Below are 16,741 nucleotides of genomic sequence, written 5' to 3' on the forward strand. Positions count from 1 at the left end.
TGAAATGGCTCAAGCCCCCCCCCCCATGCAATAAAAATGAACCCCATGCCCCAAAGGGTTTTGTTTTTGAAAAAAATTGAACCCCAAGGAACTGGTGTACGTTTTTCTAAAAACACACACAAACCCAGCCCTGTCAACAGGCCACATTTTGCCCACGCCTGCCCTAGGGGAAAATTATGTAAAATGGGTGAGCTTTTGAACTAGGCCACAAATTCACCTTGCACTATTTCTCTATCTGAAATTCACATATCATATATTGTCCCATATTTTTACACTAATTTGAGACCTACCAGAAAGGTTGATTCCCTTACCCCATTGCATCCCCCCCTCTTCTTTTTTTGTCTGTCACCTGTCAGTAGTTCATGCAATATTCATCCAACACTTAAAAGGAATAGTCTTGCCATCCTTTAGGTGTGCCTTAAAAAGCAAGTCATAAGTGTACGTATGTGTGTTTGTGTTTTTCTCACTGGTTTCTATACTTACCATTGTCCATCTTCACCTTCCTGTATAAACTGCACTAAATCTCCATCCTCTAGAGTAAGGGAATCTGAGAAACAGGTGTCATAATCGCCTTCTACCCGGTAAATATTTGACCCCTAAAATGAATGAAACAAAGGCAAACATGCAGTTATTTTGGAGGGGAAGGCTATGGGCAGAGTGTGGGAGAGGAGGATATTCTAGCGATGCAATTCACACATTCAAAATGATAAATGTGTATGGAAAACCAATGGTTTTGTTGTACCTGCTGTTCTTTAATTTCAGAAAAGGATTGGAATTTATAAACAGAACAAGGACTGAGCATCACAAGTACCTGAGCTTTCATTGTTTTTAAAAAAGCAAATCTATAGCTTTTTTCACAATTAAAAAAAATATACTTCTATATAATTTTAAGGCTAAGTCCAATTGCTAGTCCCAATTAAAGTAGGTCCATTGACTCAATTGACTCAATGTATCTACTCTAGCTGGAACTAGGAATCAGATTTAGGCCTTTGCTTGAAATTCTATTCACATTAACTGGGAGTAAGTCCCATTTCAAAACAGAGGGTCTTACTGTTGAGTAACCATGCATAGGATTCCACTGTAAAGTTTATCTTTCTATTCTTATATATTTGTTATTGTGAAAAGGCTCAGTTGCTTTTCCAACAAAGGAAAGTAAAACAATAAAAAAAATTTTTTTGTTTGAAGCCAAATAAAAATCCTTTTCAAAACCACACACTTAAGAAAAAACAAATTGAAATCATACATAGAAAAGCCTATGAACTCCATTAAAAACCTGCTGGAAATGTCTTGGTAAATTGAAGGGTTCTCATCTGATTGCAAAAGATATAGGGACAGCCAGAGCTTACTTTTTGTACTACAATGAAATAGGGAATTTGGGGGATTGTACTCCAAGAAGTCTCCTTTCCAGACTCTGAGAGCAGATCAACCAAATGATGCATATCATAACAGAAAACGACCTGCTTTCTCCTACCCTCTTAGACATTCCTAAAGCCAGTGGAGGGATGTGGAATTGGCTCAAGACATTTAATGCCTGAGACAAAGGGCAAGATGGCAGCTTCCTCCATTTCACATATAGAAACCTATTCAAGGGGTGGTAGAATTTTACTCCATTGCTGGTGGCGGAACAATGTCATTCACCGTATCTGAAAGCAACAGTCTAGTTCAGGGAATGCAAACTGGATTGTATGCACTGAATACATCCACCTTTTTTCTCCAAAAGTGGATATCTGGGGCTTTGAAGGACTTTGAGCAGATACAAATGAGAGATGTGGGTCTTTGCTAATACATGGGACATCAGCTTTGTGTAGACCTGGGTCTGAATCCTATTGATCAATCCCAACTGGAATAGATCCACTGATTCAATTGCTGAATGGTGAGTCTATACATAGGTTAATCCCATAGATTGACATGGTCTACTCTAGTTTAGGATTAACAATAGCATCCAGACCTTGAGATGCTGAATTCCACATTTCATATCATTTTCCCACTCTGTATGGTGCCTTTGCAGAATACACCCAGCCCTGTTGGTATCCTGTTACCTTCTTTGATCTCTTGACATGCAGAAGGGTACAAATTAAACAAATAAACAGGGACACCATACATTACTTCCTCACCTGTTGTCAAATCTGAAATTATACTGAGGATTTAGGAAACAAAAATGTAATCTTATATCTTCATTCTGCTGGTACTTTTAAGAACTCAACCTGACACTATTTTTTAAACATTCCTATAGGCTAGTAAAGTGCAGATAAATTTTCTGGAACATTTGGGCCCAGACTGGAGGTGTGTTCATGGTAGTGGGAAAGGCAGCTGTACAAAGTCCCAAGGGATGTTACATACATTGTTAGGCTGAGTCTCTTCCTCCATATCTGAAGAGTTAGAAAGTTCCTCGGCACTGGATGGGATGGCTTCAAAGTCCTCAAAAGTATCTAGTGACGGCATCTGTCTGCTGGGCCATCCTTTGCAAAAGAAACAGAATTACTGACATTAACTCTTGTGATTTAAATAAGACAAGTGGAATTTTGCTTCAAAATGTTGTAGAATGGGGTTATTCTCTTCACATTTCCAAGTAAGAATTCCATTCTCTGCCCCATCTCCAGTTTTTTCTCCCCAATCCCATCCATCAGCATTCTTCAGCCATGGAAAAACCTCTTTTCTCATCATGCTATTTTGGCTTTCCCTCTATTGGTTTATTCTTTCTCCTTCCATTTCACACTGCGATAGAGGGATCCTAGACCCAGCAAATATGAAAAAATCAATTTATTGCCTATGTATAATATTTTATATATGCAAATATCTATTGTTTGTTGGGACTTTAAACATAACTTTTCCACAAGTAAGCCATCCATGCAATGTAATTTTTTTTCCTAGCAGTCATAGGCCAGTGGCAAGGAGTCAGAGAGGGAGGTTTGTCCCCTTATCCACCCTTCTGGTGTTTTGTGAGTGTTTGTAAACCTTGGTGTTCCCTTGAGTATACCAGTGCCTCTTTTTTGTGCATGTATGATGCAATTTTGGCTCCAATTCAATCCAAAGCCCAGGGTGGCTTGAAATTGGCATTAAACTTGAGCCAAATCCTCAAGTTCTAGCAAATTCCTCACTTGCCTTGGAGATAACTTCATTGTCCAAAAGGTGGAAGAGGCAACAAGGGGGTCAGCTATTTTGGATCTGATCCTAACTAATAGTGATGACCTAGTTAATGGAGTGCAAGTGATGGGATCCTTAGGTGGAAGTGACCATGTTCTCCTGGAGTTTGTTATACAATGCAAAGGAGAAGCCAGGCATAGTCAGACACGCATTCTAGACCTTAGGAAAGCTGATTTTAGTAAACTTAAAGAAATACTGAGTGTGATCCCATGGTCAACAATACTAAAAGAGAAGGAAGTTCAAGATGGTTGGGAGTTTCTAAAAAGGGAGATACTGAAGGCACAATTTCAAACAGTTCCAGTGAGAAAGAAAAATGGGAGATGTCTCAGGAAACCAGGATGGATGACTAAAGAAGTTTCAACTGAGCTAAAATTAAAAAGGGACATGTATAAGAAAAGGAAAAATGGGGAAATCACCAAAGAGGAATTCAAACAAATAGCGAGCCTGTGTAGAGATAAAGTCAGAAAAGCTAAAGCGCAGAATAAACTCAGGCTTGCTAGAGAGGTTAAGAACAACAAAAAGGTTTTTTTTGGATATGTCCACAGCAAAAGGAAGAAGGAGGAAACGGTAGGGCCACTGCGTGGAGAAGATGGCAAAATGCTAACAGAAGACAGAGAAAAGGCAGAATTACTCAACTCCTTCTTTGCCTCAGTCTTCTCAGAAAAGGAAAAGGGTGCTCAACCTGAGGATAATGGAGCAGAGGACAGAATAGCGGAATTTCAGCACAGAATAAGTAAAGAGATAGTAGAGGAATACCTTGTTAATCTAAATGAATTTAAGTCTCCAGGACCAGATGAACTCCATCCAAGGGTATTAAAAGAACTGGCAAATGTAATATCGGAGCCATTAACAATAATCTTTGAGAACTCCTGGAAAACAGGAGAAATCCCAGCAGACTGGAGGAGGGCAAACGTTGTCCCCATCTTCAAAAAGGGGAAAAAAGAGGATCCAAACAATTATCGTCCAGTTAGTCTGACATCAGTACTAGGAAAGATTCTGGAGCAGATAATTAAACAGAGAGTCTGTGAACATCTAGAAGGCAATGCCATAATCACAAAAAGTCAACATGGGTTTCAGAGAAACAAGTCATGCCAGACAAACCTTATCTCTTTCTTTGATAAAATTACCAGCTTGGTAGATGAAGGGAATGCTGTGGATATAGTATATCTTGATTTCAGTAAGGCCTTTGACAAGGTTCCCCATGACATTCTTGCAAACAAGGTTGTAAAATGTGGGCTAGACAAAGGAACTGTTAAATGGATCTGTAATTGGTTGACCGGCCGAACCCAAAGGGTGCTCAACAATGGCTCCTTTTCATCCTGGAGAGAAGTGACCAGTGGGGTCCCACAAGGCTCTGTCCTCGGGCCAGTTCTATTCAACATCTTTATAAATGACTTGGAGGACAAAATTGGGGGAATACTTATCAAATTTGCAGATGACACCAAAATAGGAGGAGTAGCTAATACTCCAGAGGACAGGATCAAGATTCAAAATGACCTGAACAGACTAGAAAACTGGGCCAAAGCTAACAAAATGAAATTCAACACAGAGAAATGTAAGGTACTGCACTTAGGGCAGAAAAATGAAAAGCACAGATATAGGATGGGTGACACCTGGCTGAATGAAACTACGTGTGAAAGGGATCTAGGAGTCCAAGTAGACCACAAGTTGAACACGAGTGAACAGTGTGATGCGGCAGCTAACAAGGCCAATGCAATTTTAGGCTGCATCAATAGAAGTATAGTGTCTAGATCCAGGGAAGTAATAGTGCCACTCTATTCTGCTTTGGTCAGGCCCCACCTTGAATACTGTGTCCAGTTCTGGACACCACAATTAAAAAAGGACATTGAGAAACTGGAGCGTGTCCAAAGGAGAGCGACTAAAATGGTGAAAGGTCTGGAAACCATGCCCTATGAGGAACGACTTAGGGAGCTGGGGATGTTTAGCCTGGAGAAGAGAAGGCTAAGAGGTGATATGATAGCCCTGTTTAAATATTTGAAGGGATGTCATATTGAGGAGGGAGCAAGCTTGTTTTCTGCTGCTCCAGAGACTAGGACCTGGAGCAATGGATGCAAACTGCAGGAAAAGAGATTCCACCTCAACATTAGGAGGAACGTCCTGACAGTAAGGGCTGTTCGACAGTGGAACAAACTCCCTCAAAGTGTAGTGGAGTCTCCTTCCTTGGAGGTCTTCAAACAGAGGCTGGATGGCCATCTGTCAGGGATGCTTTGATTGTGATTTCCTGCATGGCAGGGGGTTGGACTGGATGGCCCTAGTGGTCTCTTCCAACTCTACGATTCTATGATTCTAACTAGTGTGGAGGATTGCATCAAAACAGTTGCCAATAGAGAAAGTGCATTTATTTTATTTACATGCATTTATTACATTTGTGCCCTGTTCTGTTCTCCAGAACTTCAGACCCTGTGAGAGAAACCAAGCTGAATCGGGTGGTAGCACAGGGCTACTGAGATATTTTAAACCACTGATCCTAAATGTCAGCAAAGTCTTTCAAACATACTTCCAGTCTTTAGGTAATAGACATTGCCCAGTTCATTGCAATATTCTCAAATGGGACATTATCAAGATTGCAAATCATGTCCCAGTTTTGAGGAAATGGAAAACCTGGAGTATAAATAAAGTTAATGACATCATCATCAACAACATATTATATTGTACATATTACATGAAATCTGGAAGCTGTTGTCATTCTTCTGTGTAATTTCCCTTACACATTTGGTGGTACATTTTGGGTTGATACACAACAGACATATTCATTTAATGGTTATATACGGTAAATGAAATTCCACATTTCACAATCTTATTGTTAGACTTGACTACAGCAGAGCCATTGAATCCACTGGATTTACTGATTTATTGGCTTACCATGCAACACCATGAATTGAATCTACCAATTTGATTGATTGAATTGAATCTATTGATCAACAACTGACTGAATTAAAACTGGGTCTACTGGACTAACAAACAAGATTCCAGCCATGCAACTGCACATACTTGAATGGTGCATAATTATTAGTCAGTGAGCTCAGATGCCAGCCATAGATGCTGGCAAAACATCAGGAATAAACTCTTCTAAAATATGGCCACATAGCCCGAAAATCCCACAAAAACCTGGAAAAGGGCTTTACATGAATGTCTTAAAGTAGATGTGAGTTAGCTCAAGCACTGAGATTGAATCCAACTTTCTTGCAGTTTGGCATTCCCCAGACAGTTGTGCCACCTTCCCAAGACATCATCATTTCACATATCCTCCATTTTTGTGCTCTAGTTTCATTCTAAATGGTTAAAAAGTCTACGGCTTAACTGCAGGCAGTACCAGCTTTAAACAAACAAACAAATGTTCTGTTTTTTTTATCTCAACTTTTTGCCTTTGGTCACATCCACCAAAGAAATGTGTTCCTCAAAAAGTTCCCTGAAATTGAATTTGTCCCTCAGGCCTACCCTTCTGAGTACGGCCAGGCTGTTTATACAAGGAAGTAACAGTAGTTGTAGATGCCTCCAAGTCAACTCTGATTTACAGCAACCCTATCTTCAGGTTTCCTTGGCAAGATTTATTGGAAGAGGTTTGCCACTGCCTTCCTCTGAGAAAGTGTGACTTACCCAAGGTCACCTCGTGGGTTTCTATGACTAGGATAGGATTGAAACCCAGATCTCCCCAAGAACTAGTCCAATGTTCAAATCACTATGCCATGCTGGCTCTCAATTGTTGTGAGCTTTCAAGTTGACTCTAACTTATGGTGATTCTATCCTAGGATTTTATTGGCAGGATTTCTTCAGAGGAGATTTGCTGTTGCATTCCTCTGAGGCTGAGAGAATGTTGCTTGCCCAAGATCACTTAGTGGGTTTCCATGGCTGAGCAGAATTTTGAATCCTGGAGTCCTACTCCAACACTCCAGCCACTCCAACACACTGGCCTTTAGTAGCTCTGGAGCTGCATGTATATGCTTACTTATCTATCATCACTAGGCCTATGGCATATTTTTTTCCTACCACTGAAAGACACAAATGGATTTGGTCATTTGAGTCAGTGAACTCTTCAACTTGACCTTTGAACTGTGCTTTCTGTTGTGCTTTTTGCATAGCCTCCTTACCAAGAAAAAAACAGTCCTCCTTTTGAGACATGCAATTTTTTAAATATTGAAACCAAGACACATGAAAATTCTGTCCTTTGTCTCTGACTTATGGACACTTTTGCATCACATCTTAAATAGAAACATTTCAATTCCTTTTTTTTACCTGTCTGAGAAGCAGATCTATGTACTGGTCTTGTAGAGGGAACAACAGCGTTGCATTTAGCTTGAGCCAAGAGGTTGCAGTCAAAGGCATCTGGGATAGGAAGTAGGGTTTGTGTATACTAATTGAGATCCATGTTAAAAATGACAGGCTAAGCATGCACCCCTCCAGGTGACTTTCTCAGATAGTGCAAGGTTGATAACAGGCTGGATTTCTTCAGTGCCTTATAAGTAAGAATTTCCTCTCATGATACAGATTAATAATCTGAATCTAGGAGTAGGTCTCTCATGCAAGCAGGTCAAAAGCGAAGACAGATGTAACACTGTAAGAAATCCCATGGTGTAGACCTGTCTTTGCAACTTGTGTTACACCATACACACCAGCAAACTGAGAGCCGGATTGGAAAATCACTTCTCATGATGGAGTGTGTCAGCCACACCACCAAGCATTGTGCAAAATGGAAGGATCCACTTTTTTTTTGGCCATGCCAATTCCTTTGGAATAAAAGCAATAATTTAAGTGTATGAAGTGGCAGTTGCATGATGCAGCCGAAGAACAGTAATGAAACTGTAGTTTGGAGCTATATTCAAGCAATTCTATGAAGGTCTTCCCAGAGGGAAAGTCGGATTTCAATGGGACATACTCCCAGGTTAGCGTATATAGGATGTAGCCTTAGTGAAGGAAAAGAAAATTCACAACCACAGAGATACAGTTACATTAGCATGCGACCAAAGACACAAGAACAATTTAAACATGGCAAGCAGCAAACCCAAGAGGCAAATGAGTGGCATGTATTTAAGAGATAAAATGGAGTGGAAGAAAGGAATGGAGCTATGGAGAGAAGGCCACATAGATGATGCCAAGTCCCACCTCCCAATGGCTTTTCACAAATGATTTCACAAATCTTCATCCCAGTCATTGCAGCTTTAACATTTTCACATTGGAGAAGCTTTGCCTAGAAAGGTGGAATTAAAATATTTCCAATAAATAAGCAAACTTTTCTTGTCTGCTCATTTATTCATATGCATTGTTTAAGGGGCAAAGGTTATTTTTTATTTGTTAAAGCTAATCTTTATTTCCACCAGATTGAAAGCAGATTATTTAATTATTGTTTCTTTTTAAAAATATTTTCATGCCATCTTTCAAAGCAAAATCCCCCTTAAGGAAGTTTCCAAGTAAAAGCTATATAAACCTTAAAAATCAATATAAAATATAATCGACACAAAGAGAAGCGTATTTAATTTGATTTCCTTAAACCCAAGATATATACTGGAGTTTAGAGCTATAGGTCATAAAATGTAGAGCAGTACCTGAAGCATCCAATTCTTTATAAGACCTATTTAAAAAGTTAGCGCAAGGACCAGGTGCTTCTCCTGTAGAAGAGCATTCCCTAAAGATGAGGTCAACTTAGAAAAAACTGTCTTTATGCCTACCAACCTGATGGAGTAGTTTATACTCAGACTACTGTTGTGATTGAAACCAAAGCATGTACCTAAAGTTTTTTGTGGGTTTTTCGGGCTATGTGGCCATGTTCTAGAAGATTTTCTTCCTGACGTGCATCTGTGGCTGGCATCTTCAGAGAATCTTCTAGAACATGGCCACATAGCCTGAAAAACTCACAAAAAACTATGGATGCCGACTATGTACCTAAAGATGGATTATTAGGAAATGCTTCCCCCCCACCCTAATAATACATGAGTCTTAAATGGATCTTGGCAACTACAACAGGCAATGAAAAAATAGCAAATGACAAATGGTTTTCGGAAAACTGAAAATCATCTGACAAGTTGAGCTGGAAGGCCTTATGGATTCTCTCACATGTAATAAGCTAGTGAAGATGAAAGAATGGTCATTCCATGAGTGATGCTAAAGGACTGTCACAGAACAGCTCCATGCACTGAGTTAAATAGCTTGTACAGTACCTTCAAAACCCAGAGGTGTTGGATCACTTTTTATTTCATGCCTCTTGACTTTAATTGCAGGAACAAGGGGACCTGTGTGATGTTTGCAGATAAAAAGATTGGAAATACTGTTAGAGGTTCTCTCTGCCCTCTTGGCATGGGAAAGGAACTGGAATAACAGAAGATGAAAATGACTACTGAACCTCAGTGTCCAAAAATACCCTTGAAGCAACTCTAATATTTATAACAGTCAGTGTGTCAAGATGGAAGAAAAATACATTATGAATTGCAATGCATTACCAAAAACTTAGCTTTTTTGATTATCTGCAAATCCAAAGAAAACAGAGCAATTTGAAGAACCAAATTATGACCAGTATCACCACCCCATAAAACACATATATAGTGCTCCTGCAATACGTTTGTAATACTGTAAAACTTCTAAGTATCTGAGTACATGAAAACTGCTGTCTTAGCACTCTCTCATCATAGCCAGTAATCTAGCAATGGATAGATGGAATGCATACACTTCACCTCTTCATGGTGACAGTAGGAACTCAGTTTTAGCTGACAAATACCACCTGCTTCTCCTATAATATACTTTATAAAAACCCACTCAATGTTTATTTCACAGTAGGAAATGTTCTTTCCTAACTTGGATATAATAAATCTACAAATGGTTAAAAACAACTGCCTAAATTCTACAATAAACAAAATGGTATCAGCATACTGAGTATATCTCCTTTTCCTTCCCCCTTTGTTGTGTTTTCATGTCTATCTACTCATTTTTTTGTTCCACCATTTTATACATGTTAGAGTTCCCACACTTGTTTCTTTTTCTTCTCCTTTTACATTGACAACTGCTCCAAGAGAGGATGAGGGACACAAGGGATAAAAAAAATCAGCACTCTAAAAAATACGGGGTGAAAGTTGATGTATAGTTAACACAAAAGCCACCTCAATCGCCACTGTTCAAATTTAGCTTGAGCTCCAAACCAGAAGAACAGCCCCATCCCACCAAGCCTGATTCAGGTGGGTAGAAATGCAGGGACACAGTGGAGCACATTTGTGAACAGCAGACACTGAAAGTATGTATTTCTAGAAATACCCAGAAATCAAAGTGCCCTGAGTAGGAACAACATCATGGGGATGTAGGTTCCACCACTTGCAATGTTCTATCAGTAACAGAAACCTTGCACCTGAATCTTTCTGCTCTTTGTCTTGCAGACCCTGGGGTCAGTGTGCAAGGTTTTAAGGCCAACGGGATTTGTTCCAATGTCTGTACAGGCGAGGGACAGCTCAAGTTTTAGTGTGACTGTACCTTTGGTTAAAGCAGATGTGTTAGTTGTGGTGCTGATGGAGGAAGCTAGGGAAAAGCGGCGGGTAACATCTCTCTCTTTAGATTCTGGATCTGGGAGGATAGATAGATGCAGTAAAGGAAGGGTTAAAGCATAGGCAAGCAAATAGGCTATAGGAAGGATAACAGCAACAGGGAGGAGATTTTAAAAGTAGCTTGTTCTTGTTTAAAACTACAATAAAATAAGAAGAATAAGTTAGTAGTCCTTTTTACATGAACAGAAATACTACAAAACCTTTGATAAGTTTTATACTGAACCATTTCTTGTTTGCATGAGCAGCAAATCCCTAGCAGCTTGAATAACATACCTTTTCACCCATCAATAAACTATTTAATGACCTAGTTATCATACAGGCTGAGGTGATTTCATGTGGCAATTTACCAAATGTATTGCTTGTAAACCTTTGGTCAGCTGATCTTATGTGTAACCACATTTGTTTTCTCAAATTGCTGATAAACTATTAAAGGATGGTAAAATTGTCCACAGCACTCAGTAGGGTAATATAGGTCATTGGTCTATCACACAGATAGATGAGTGTATCTGCTGTGATACGTAACCACTTGGTAAATGGTTGAAGGTTTCACATCATGTTAGGTGGTCAATAGGTGACTGATGGCTTCCCTTGGATCCAGAATTCAACTCACTTTTTTATACTCCAAATAATAACCTATTTTTAAATAGGTGAAACAGTAGTCACTTGTTATTTTCAGCTCTGTTTCATACTTCTAACCTGTCCTCCGATAAAACCCTTGATTAGCAAACCAAATAAACTTATATCAGTATTAGCTGTTCATGAAAACAAGACCGAAGGATCTTGATTGTGATAAAATATAGCTTAGTGAAACACATGATGATAACACCAAGGTGAAAAGAAACAAAACAGCTAGTATTTTGCATTATACATGAGTGAAACTGTATAAGATGCACAAAAGTGAGCATGATTGTTAAAATGATTTGTTTTTTGTTACATGGTTAGATGCAGGTTCCTGGGAATGTTAGTTTTCTAGTCTATCCAGGGATAAACTACACAGGTGTGTTGCACTAGCGGTTTGATACCAGTTTAAATGCCACAGTTCCATTTTACAGAATCATGTGATTTGTGCTCTGGTGAAGTATTTGTTTTTCTTTTCTAGTGTGCTCCAGTGCACTCCCTGAGAGAGCAAGAGAATTTAATGCTGGAAATATCAACATTAGGACTTGTCTGTCCAAGTACTTTATATATTCTATGCCACTAGAGATCTCTAGCAGAGGATTCTCAGTATTTCATCAAGTTATTAATCCCAGGATTGTGTAAAATGGAATCATGACTGTTGAACTATTGTAACTGTGCAGTACAGCTACATCAAAAGACACTATAAAACCCTACAAGTTCACAGATGTCCAACAAAGAGGATCACATTGATCCTTTATAAGGTCAGTATATTTTCAAATACTAAACCATATTAGTAACTTATTCATGCTAAATTAGAATCTGTACCCACATATAAAGAAAAAAATCAAATTTTTATCTGTAAAACATTCAGATTTTAGTTTGAATTCTAGTAGGGACAGATGCCTTTCCAGAAAACTAACTGTGCATCCCCTTTGTACATAAGAGAGAACAAGAGAATTTAATGTTGGAAATATCAACATTAGAACTTGTCAGTCCAACTACTTTATTATTCCAATATCTGCAAAATCATATTTACATGTATCCTAGCCTACAAACCTATGTAAGGTTTTAATGGTCATGATTTTCTGTTTCAGAATTATCGGATGCTGGAAGAGACTGTATTTCTCATAAGGATCACCTCCCTCAACAGACCTTCCTGTTCAAGTTAGCATTCCTGGATACAAGCTCCAGTTCGTCCCCCCCCCCCCCCCCCCCCCCCCGACAGCAGTGGCAAGCTGGCCAGAATGGGTTTTTAATGTAGATTTTTAATGTATTTTCTTTTTATTGTATATTGTATTTGTACTTGTTGTATGTTGTGCACCGCGTTGTTAAGAAGGGCGGTTTTATAAAAATAAAACTTTTTTATTATTATTATTAATTATAGTGCCCAGAACTGGGGTAATGGCTATTGAACCAATTTAAGCCTGTAGTATCTGCCCCAGAGAGAAATGAACTGTGTTTGCAGGCTTCTAAATACACCTAATAACAGAAATAATCCTAAAATTGCAGCATTTGTCAATTTACAGTATAATTTCCCATAGATTACCTAATTATATAATAGAATGAACATCAGCCTCTGAAGCTCTCTATGACATTGGGAGTCTAAATGGTACATAGACAGATGTATTAAGAAAGCTGAAGAATTGTAGTTTTATGCAGTACTACCAATGTTATCACAAGGTATCTGTGAACATCCATATTAAATAGCAGCTTAAAAAGAGTTACTGTTTGCATGACGCTACCTCAATATAAGCCAAGCACATGGTGCCAGTCAACCACTTGTCCAAGCTTCTTTAGAAATTCACCATAAAACATATCTGCCCATGGATACCAGGCTGAAATTTGACAAATATAATGTCTTATGTTTGGATACAAAGAATCAAAGGAATAAGATGGTAGAGACTTGGTGTGGCAGCATTATATGGAGGAAGGAACTGGATGTCATAGATGATCCTAAGCTGAATATGAGATAGTACAACAGGGATTCTGAAATGGTTAGTGCAAATCTTAACAACTAATGCAGTTATGAGAATTCTCTATCTGCAGGCCAGATCTGAATCTATTTCTGGGCCCCAAACTTTGAGGACATTAACACACTGGATTTTATTCAAAGGGGGATAGCCAGGATGGTGAGAAGTCTAGAAATCGAGTCCTACTGAAGAATGGTTTAACTTAGAGGAGAAATGAAAGGGAAACATCATAGTCATTGGATGACAGAATGGATTCTAAAGCAGAGTGGCTTTCACACAGAAGATGGAATAGACTCATCCTCTGTCACTCCAAAGAACAGAACTAGAACCAATGGGTGAAAATTGCGATGAATAATGTTTCAGCAAAACATTAGTAGTGATTTTAAGTACTTTTTCAAAGTGGAACAGATTGCTCAGGAGTTGGTAGGCCCACATTCACTATGGTGTACTTAAGCAGAGTCTGAACAGTGATCTCTTGGGAGTTGTAGTTGCACCCTGCATTGAGCAGGTGTTTTGCTTTTTTTTAGCATGTGAGTGATCAGATATCTAAATGGCTATTAAACCACAGCTGAGGTAGCAGAATGGAGAGGGTAGACTGGGGCCACAGTACTGTGGGAGGAAGTGCAACACTTCTCCCCTCCTTGCCCTTCTCCTGATGGAAAAGACTTTATAAGCTGCTATTAGCTCTGAAAGAGGAAACAGACAAATACTATCTCCTCCCCCACACACACACACTCCACATCTGATAGATTTATGGGGAGAGGGCAGATCCACTAGGAAAATGGCACAGAAGGGTTATTCTGACCATGATCTGACACATCACATGTAACATGGCATTGAGAGATGTGTGCCAAAAAGTTTTGCAAGCCCACAGACGATTCTGTGGACAGAACTCTCAAATGGATCAAAGTACATCTGTTTCCCTTGGTTGTCTTGTACCCTGTGGAGAATGTTGCCCCAACTTATCATGCAAAATTAAACACATAAGAATAATTATGTTGGAAGAGACCAAAGGCCTATCTAGTCCAGGATTCTGTTCCCAAAATGGCCAAGCAGCTAGCGTTGATAAACAAATTGCCTATGATACTGGATGTAATATAGAGCCAGCATGGTGAGTGGTCACTATTAATTGTATCATCCATGAATCTGCTTGATTCCTTTTTAAAGCCACCTATGTTGGTGGTCATTGCTTTGTCTTGTGGTCCTCAGGCGCATTACAGACGGGGGCAAGAGGAGCCGTCATCGCGCCACGATTACGCATGAGGGGCAGCGCTTCCGGACGCGCCTTGCCCCTCGCGCGTAATCGATACGTCAAGATGGGCGCCACCATCTTGAAGTAGCGGACACTCTGCGTCCGCACATCCCAACCCAGAAGAGACATCGCAAGTGCGCGCTTTGGCACTTGCGACGTCTCTTCCGGATTGCCGGAAGGAGCGCGATTTCCGCGCTCCTTTTTTTGCAGCACGGAGGAGTCGCGCAGTTTGGCTGCTGCGGCTCCTCTGCGCTGCAACCGGCAGCGGCCCAAGACCGCCCCTTTTGGGCGGTCTGTAACGGGCCTCAGTTCTGTAAGTGTATCCCATGAGAACTACTTTCTTTTTTCTTCCCCATATTTCCCCCACTCAGCTCCATTGGATGGTATCCAGGTATTATGAAAGAGAACAAATACTTCTTATAAGTAACACAGATGTAAATTGTGTGCAATAAATTAAAGGCAAAAAAGCAGGGACACAGAAGCAAAGTTTGGAATGTTATTGAGGGGGAAAAATCCACAAATGAGTAGTGGTAGGCTGATGTTCTGAGTCCCAGAGCACCATCTTATCCCCGCTTAGTTATGGGTGGGTCCAAAAGCATCATCCTACTAATGTTCAGTTATGGAGGGCTTCAGCGTGTTATTAGATTCATTCTTACATCTAATTTTCCAAACTCTGCACAGTGCCATCCAGAAATATAGCAGAGAATGTCCCCCCCCCCCCCAATCATATGCTTCTATTAGGAGAAACCTCACCTGCTTAGTAAGAGTGTGTATGTATGAGGAGCACAGGTTCAATCATACCAAACCAAATCAGATGGTACACTTACTAAAGGCACCTTTTTGTAACCACAACCAGGAGACTATTTCTGGGGGGAAAATAAGGGAGACCAAGAAATGGGTTCATCAGACATACACATGACAATGAAATGTGATGGCCAGACTTGACAAGGAGTGATGGATGCCACTACAGGATGGAGACAGCACTCAGAGTCTGAGACATGTTAGCTGGTGACCAAATGCTGGAAGCAAGGATGGTTTTACCTTTGGGTGGAGCTCTGCGGTTGGAAAGACCTTGTAATGTAAACCGCTTTCTAGCAAGAGCTGAGCGCTCAAGATTAAGGCTGGCGGAAGAATCGGCTAGGAGAAAGAGGCAGAGGGAAGAGAGAAAGTAAGGCAGGAGGGGTCATATACCCTGCAGCATATGAAGAAAGCAAAGAGTCAGAGTTTGTAAGGGTCAGGAAGGGAGGGAAATATGGTTAAAAATGTGAAATTTTTGGAGCCTGAGTCCATGATTATGAGGTAGTTAAGCAGTTAGGAAGGTGATTGTTGGGAGGTCAAACTAGCTGAGCCAAACCAGTCCCTTCTTGGGCAAAGGATGATTTTGACTAGCTAAGTTTCCTCTGAGTGCAAAATGGAACAGCAGGCTGCGTGGGGAGGGAAATACATAGTTCTGAAAAGAAGACAAATCAGTAACAAAGACACTGAAAAACAGAAATAAAATAAGTAGTGGTCACAAAACATTCAAGTGCTGCTGCTGGAATGGTAGCCAACTGAGTGTAAGGCCAACCATCACAAAATTATCAAGAGCTAGTTTGGGTTTAGGAGATTCCTTTTAAATTGGGCATCCAGTGTAATGAGCAGACCTGTAGTTAGAGAGGAATTTTACGCCTAGTATAGAGCCATAACTGCTGAGCAGTGTACTCATCCTTCCCTGTTCTCTAGCAAAGCTGTCCCTTGACAGGTATCCCTCTGCAAAACTTCTTCTCCTCCAAATATTTATATAAGTACAAGAGCTCTTTTCATTTAAAAATCCCCAACCCTTCAGCATGTCTTACAGAAAAGAATAGCATATTTAATTTAAAAAAGATTTAGTACAGTACAAAATATGTTGGATCACATCCAATATTAGACTAAAGGGGTAAATACGGAGATGCTGGCAGCTGTCTACATTTGCCTATTGGTAGGATCAGCCTGAAAAGGATGGCACCTTGACCCCTGGAATTCTGATCATGTGTAATGTTCTTTAGGAACAGTAGGATACCCAGACAGCAGAATCATTGCAATCTGATACCACTCTAACTGCCATGGCCCCATCCTATGAAAAACTTGGATTTGTAATTTGGTAAAGTATTTCTATCTACTAGAGAGCTCTAGGCCATTCTCTTGCAATAGAGCAACAGAGTCATCTGGCAGAAAATGCTAAGTAATTAATTAGA

The 16,741-nt window shown here is 39.9% G+C and overlaps 1 protein-coding gene across 1 annotated transcript in view; it reads right to left on the reverse strand.

The window, feature by feature from the left end:
* MCF2L2 (MCF.2 cell line derived transforming sequence-like 2) overlaps positions 1 to 16,741 on the reverse strand; it is a 211,001-nt gene that overhangs the window by 3,924 nt on the left and 190,336 nt on the right. The window contains exons 22-27 of the mRNA XM_042457103.1: positions 15,567 to 15,662; positions 10,615 to 10,704; positions 9,318 to 9,389; positions 7,399 to 7,488; positions 2,341 to 2,459; positions 484 to 596 (exon numbers count right to left, since the gene is read on the reverse strand). Coding sequence (XP_042313037.1) covers positions 484 to 596; positions 2,341 to 2,459; positions 7,399 to 7,488; positions 9,318 to 9,389; positions 10,615 to 10,704; positions 15,567 to 15,662 — 580 coding nt within the window. The remainder of the gene's footprint in view (positions 1 to 483; positions 597 to 2,340; positions 2,460 to 7,398; positions 7,489 to 9,317; positions 9,390 to 10,614; positions 10,705 to 15,566; positions 15,663 to 16,741) is intronic.

The sequence above is a fragment of the Sceloporus undulatus genome, chromosome 3 (genome assembly GCF_019175285.1).
Source record: "Sceloporus undulatus isolate JIND9_A2432 ecotype Alabama chromosome 3, SceUnd_v1.1, whole genome shotgun sequence".
In the NCBI taxonomy this organism is placed as follows: Eukaryota; Metazoa; Chordata; class Lepidosauria; order Squamata; family Phrynosomatidae; genus Sceloporus; species Sceloporus undulatus.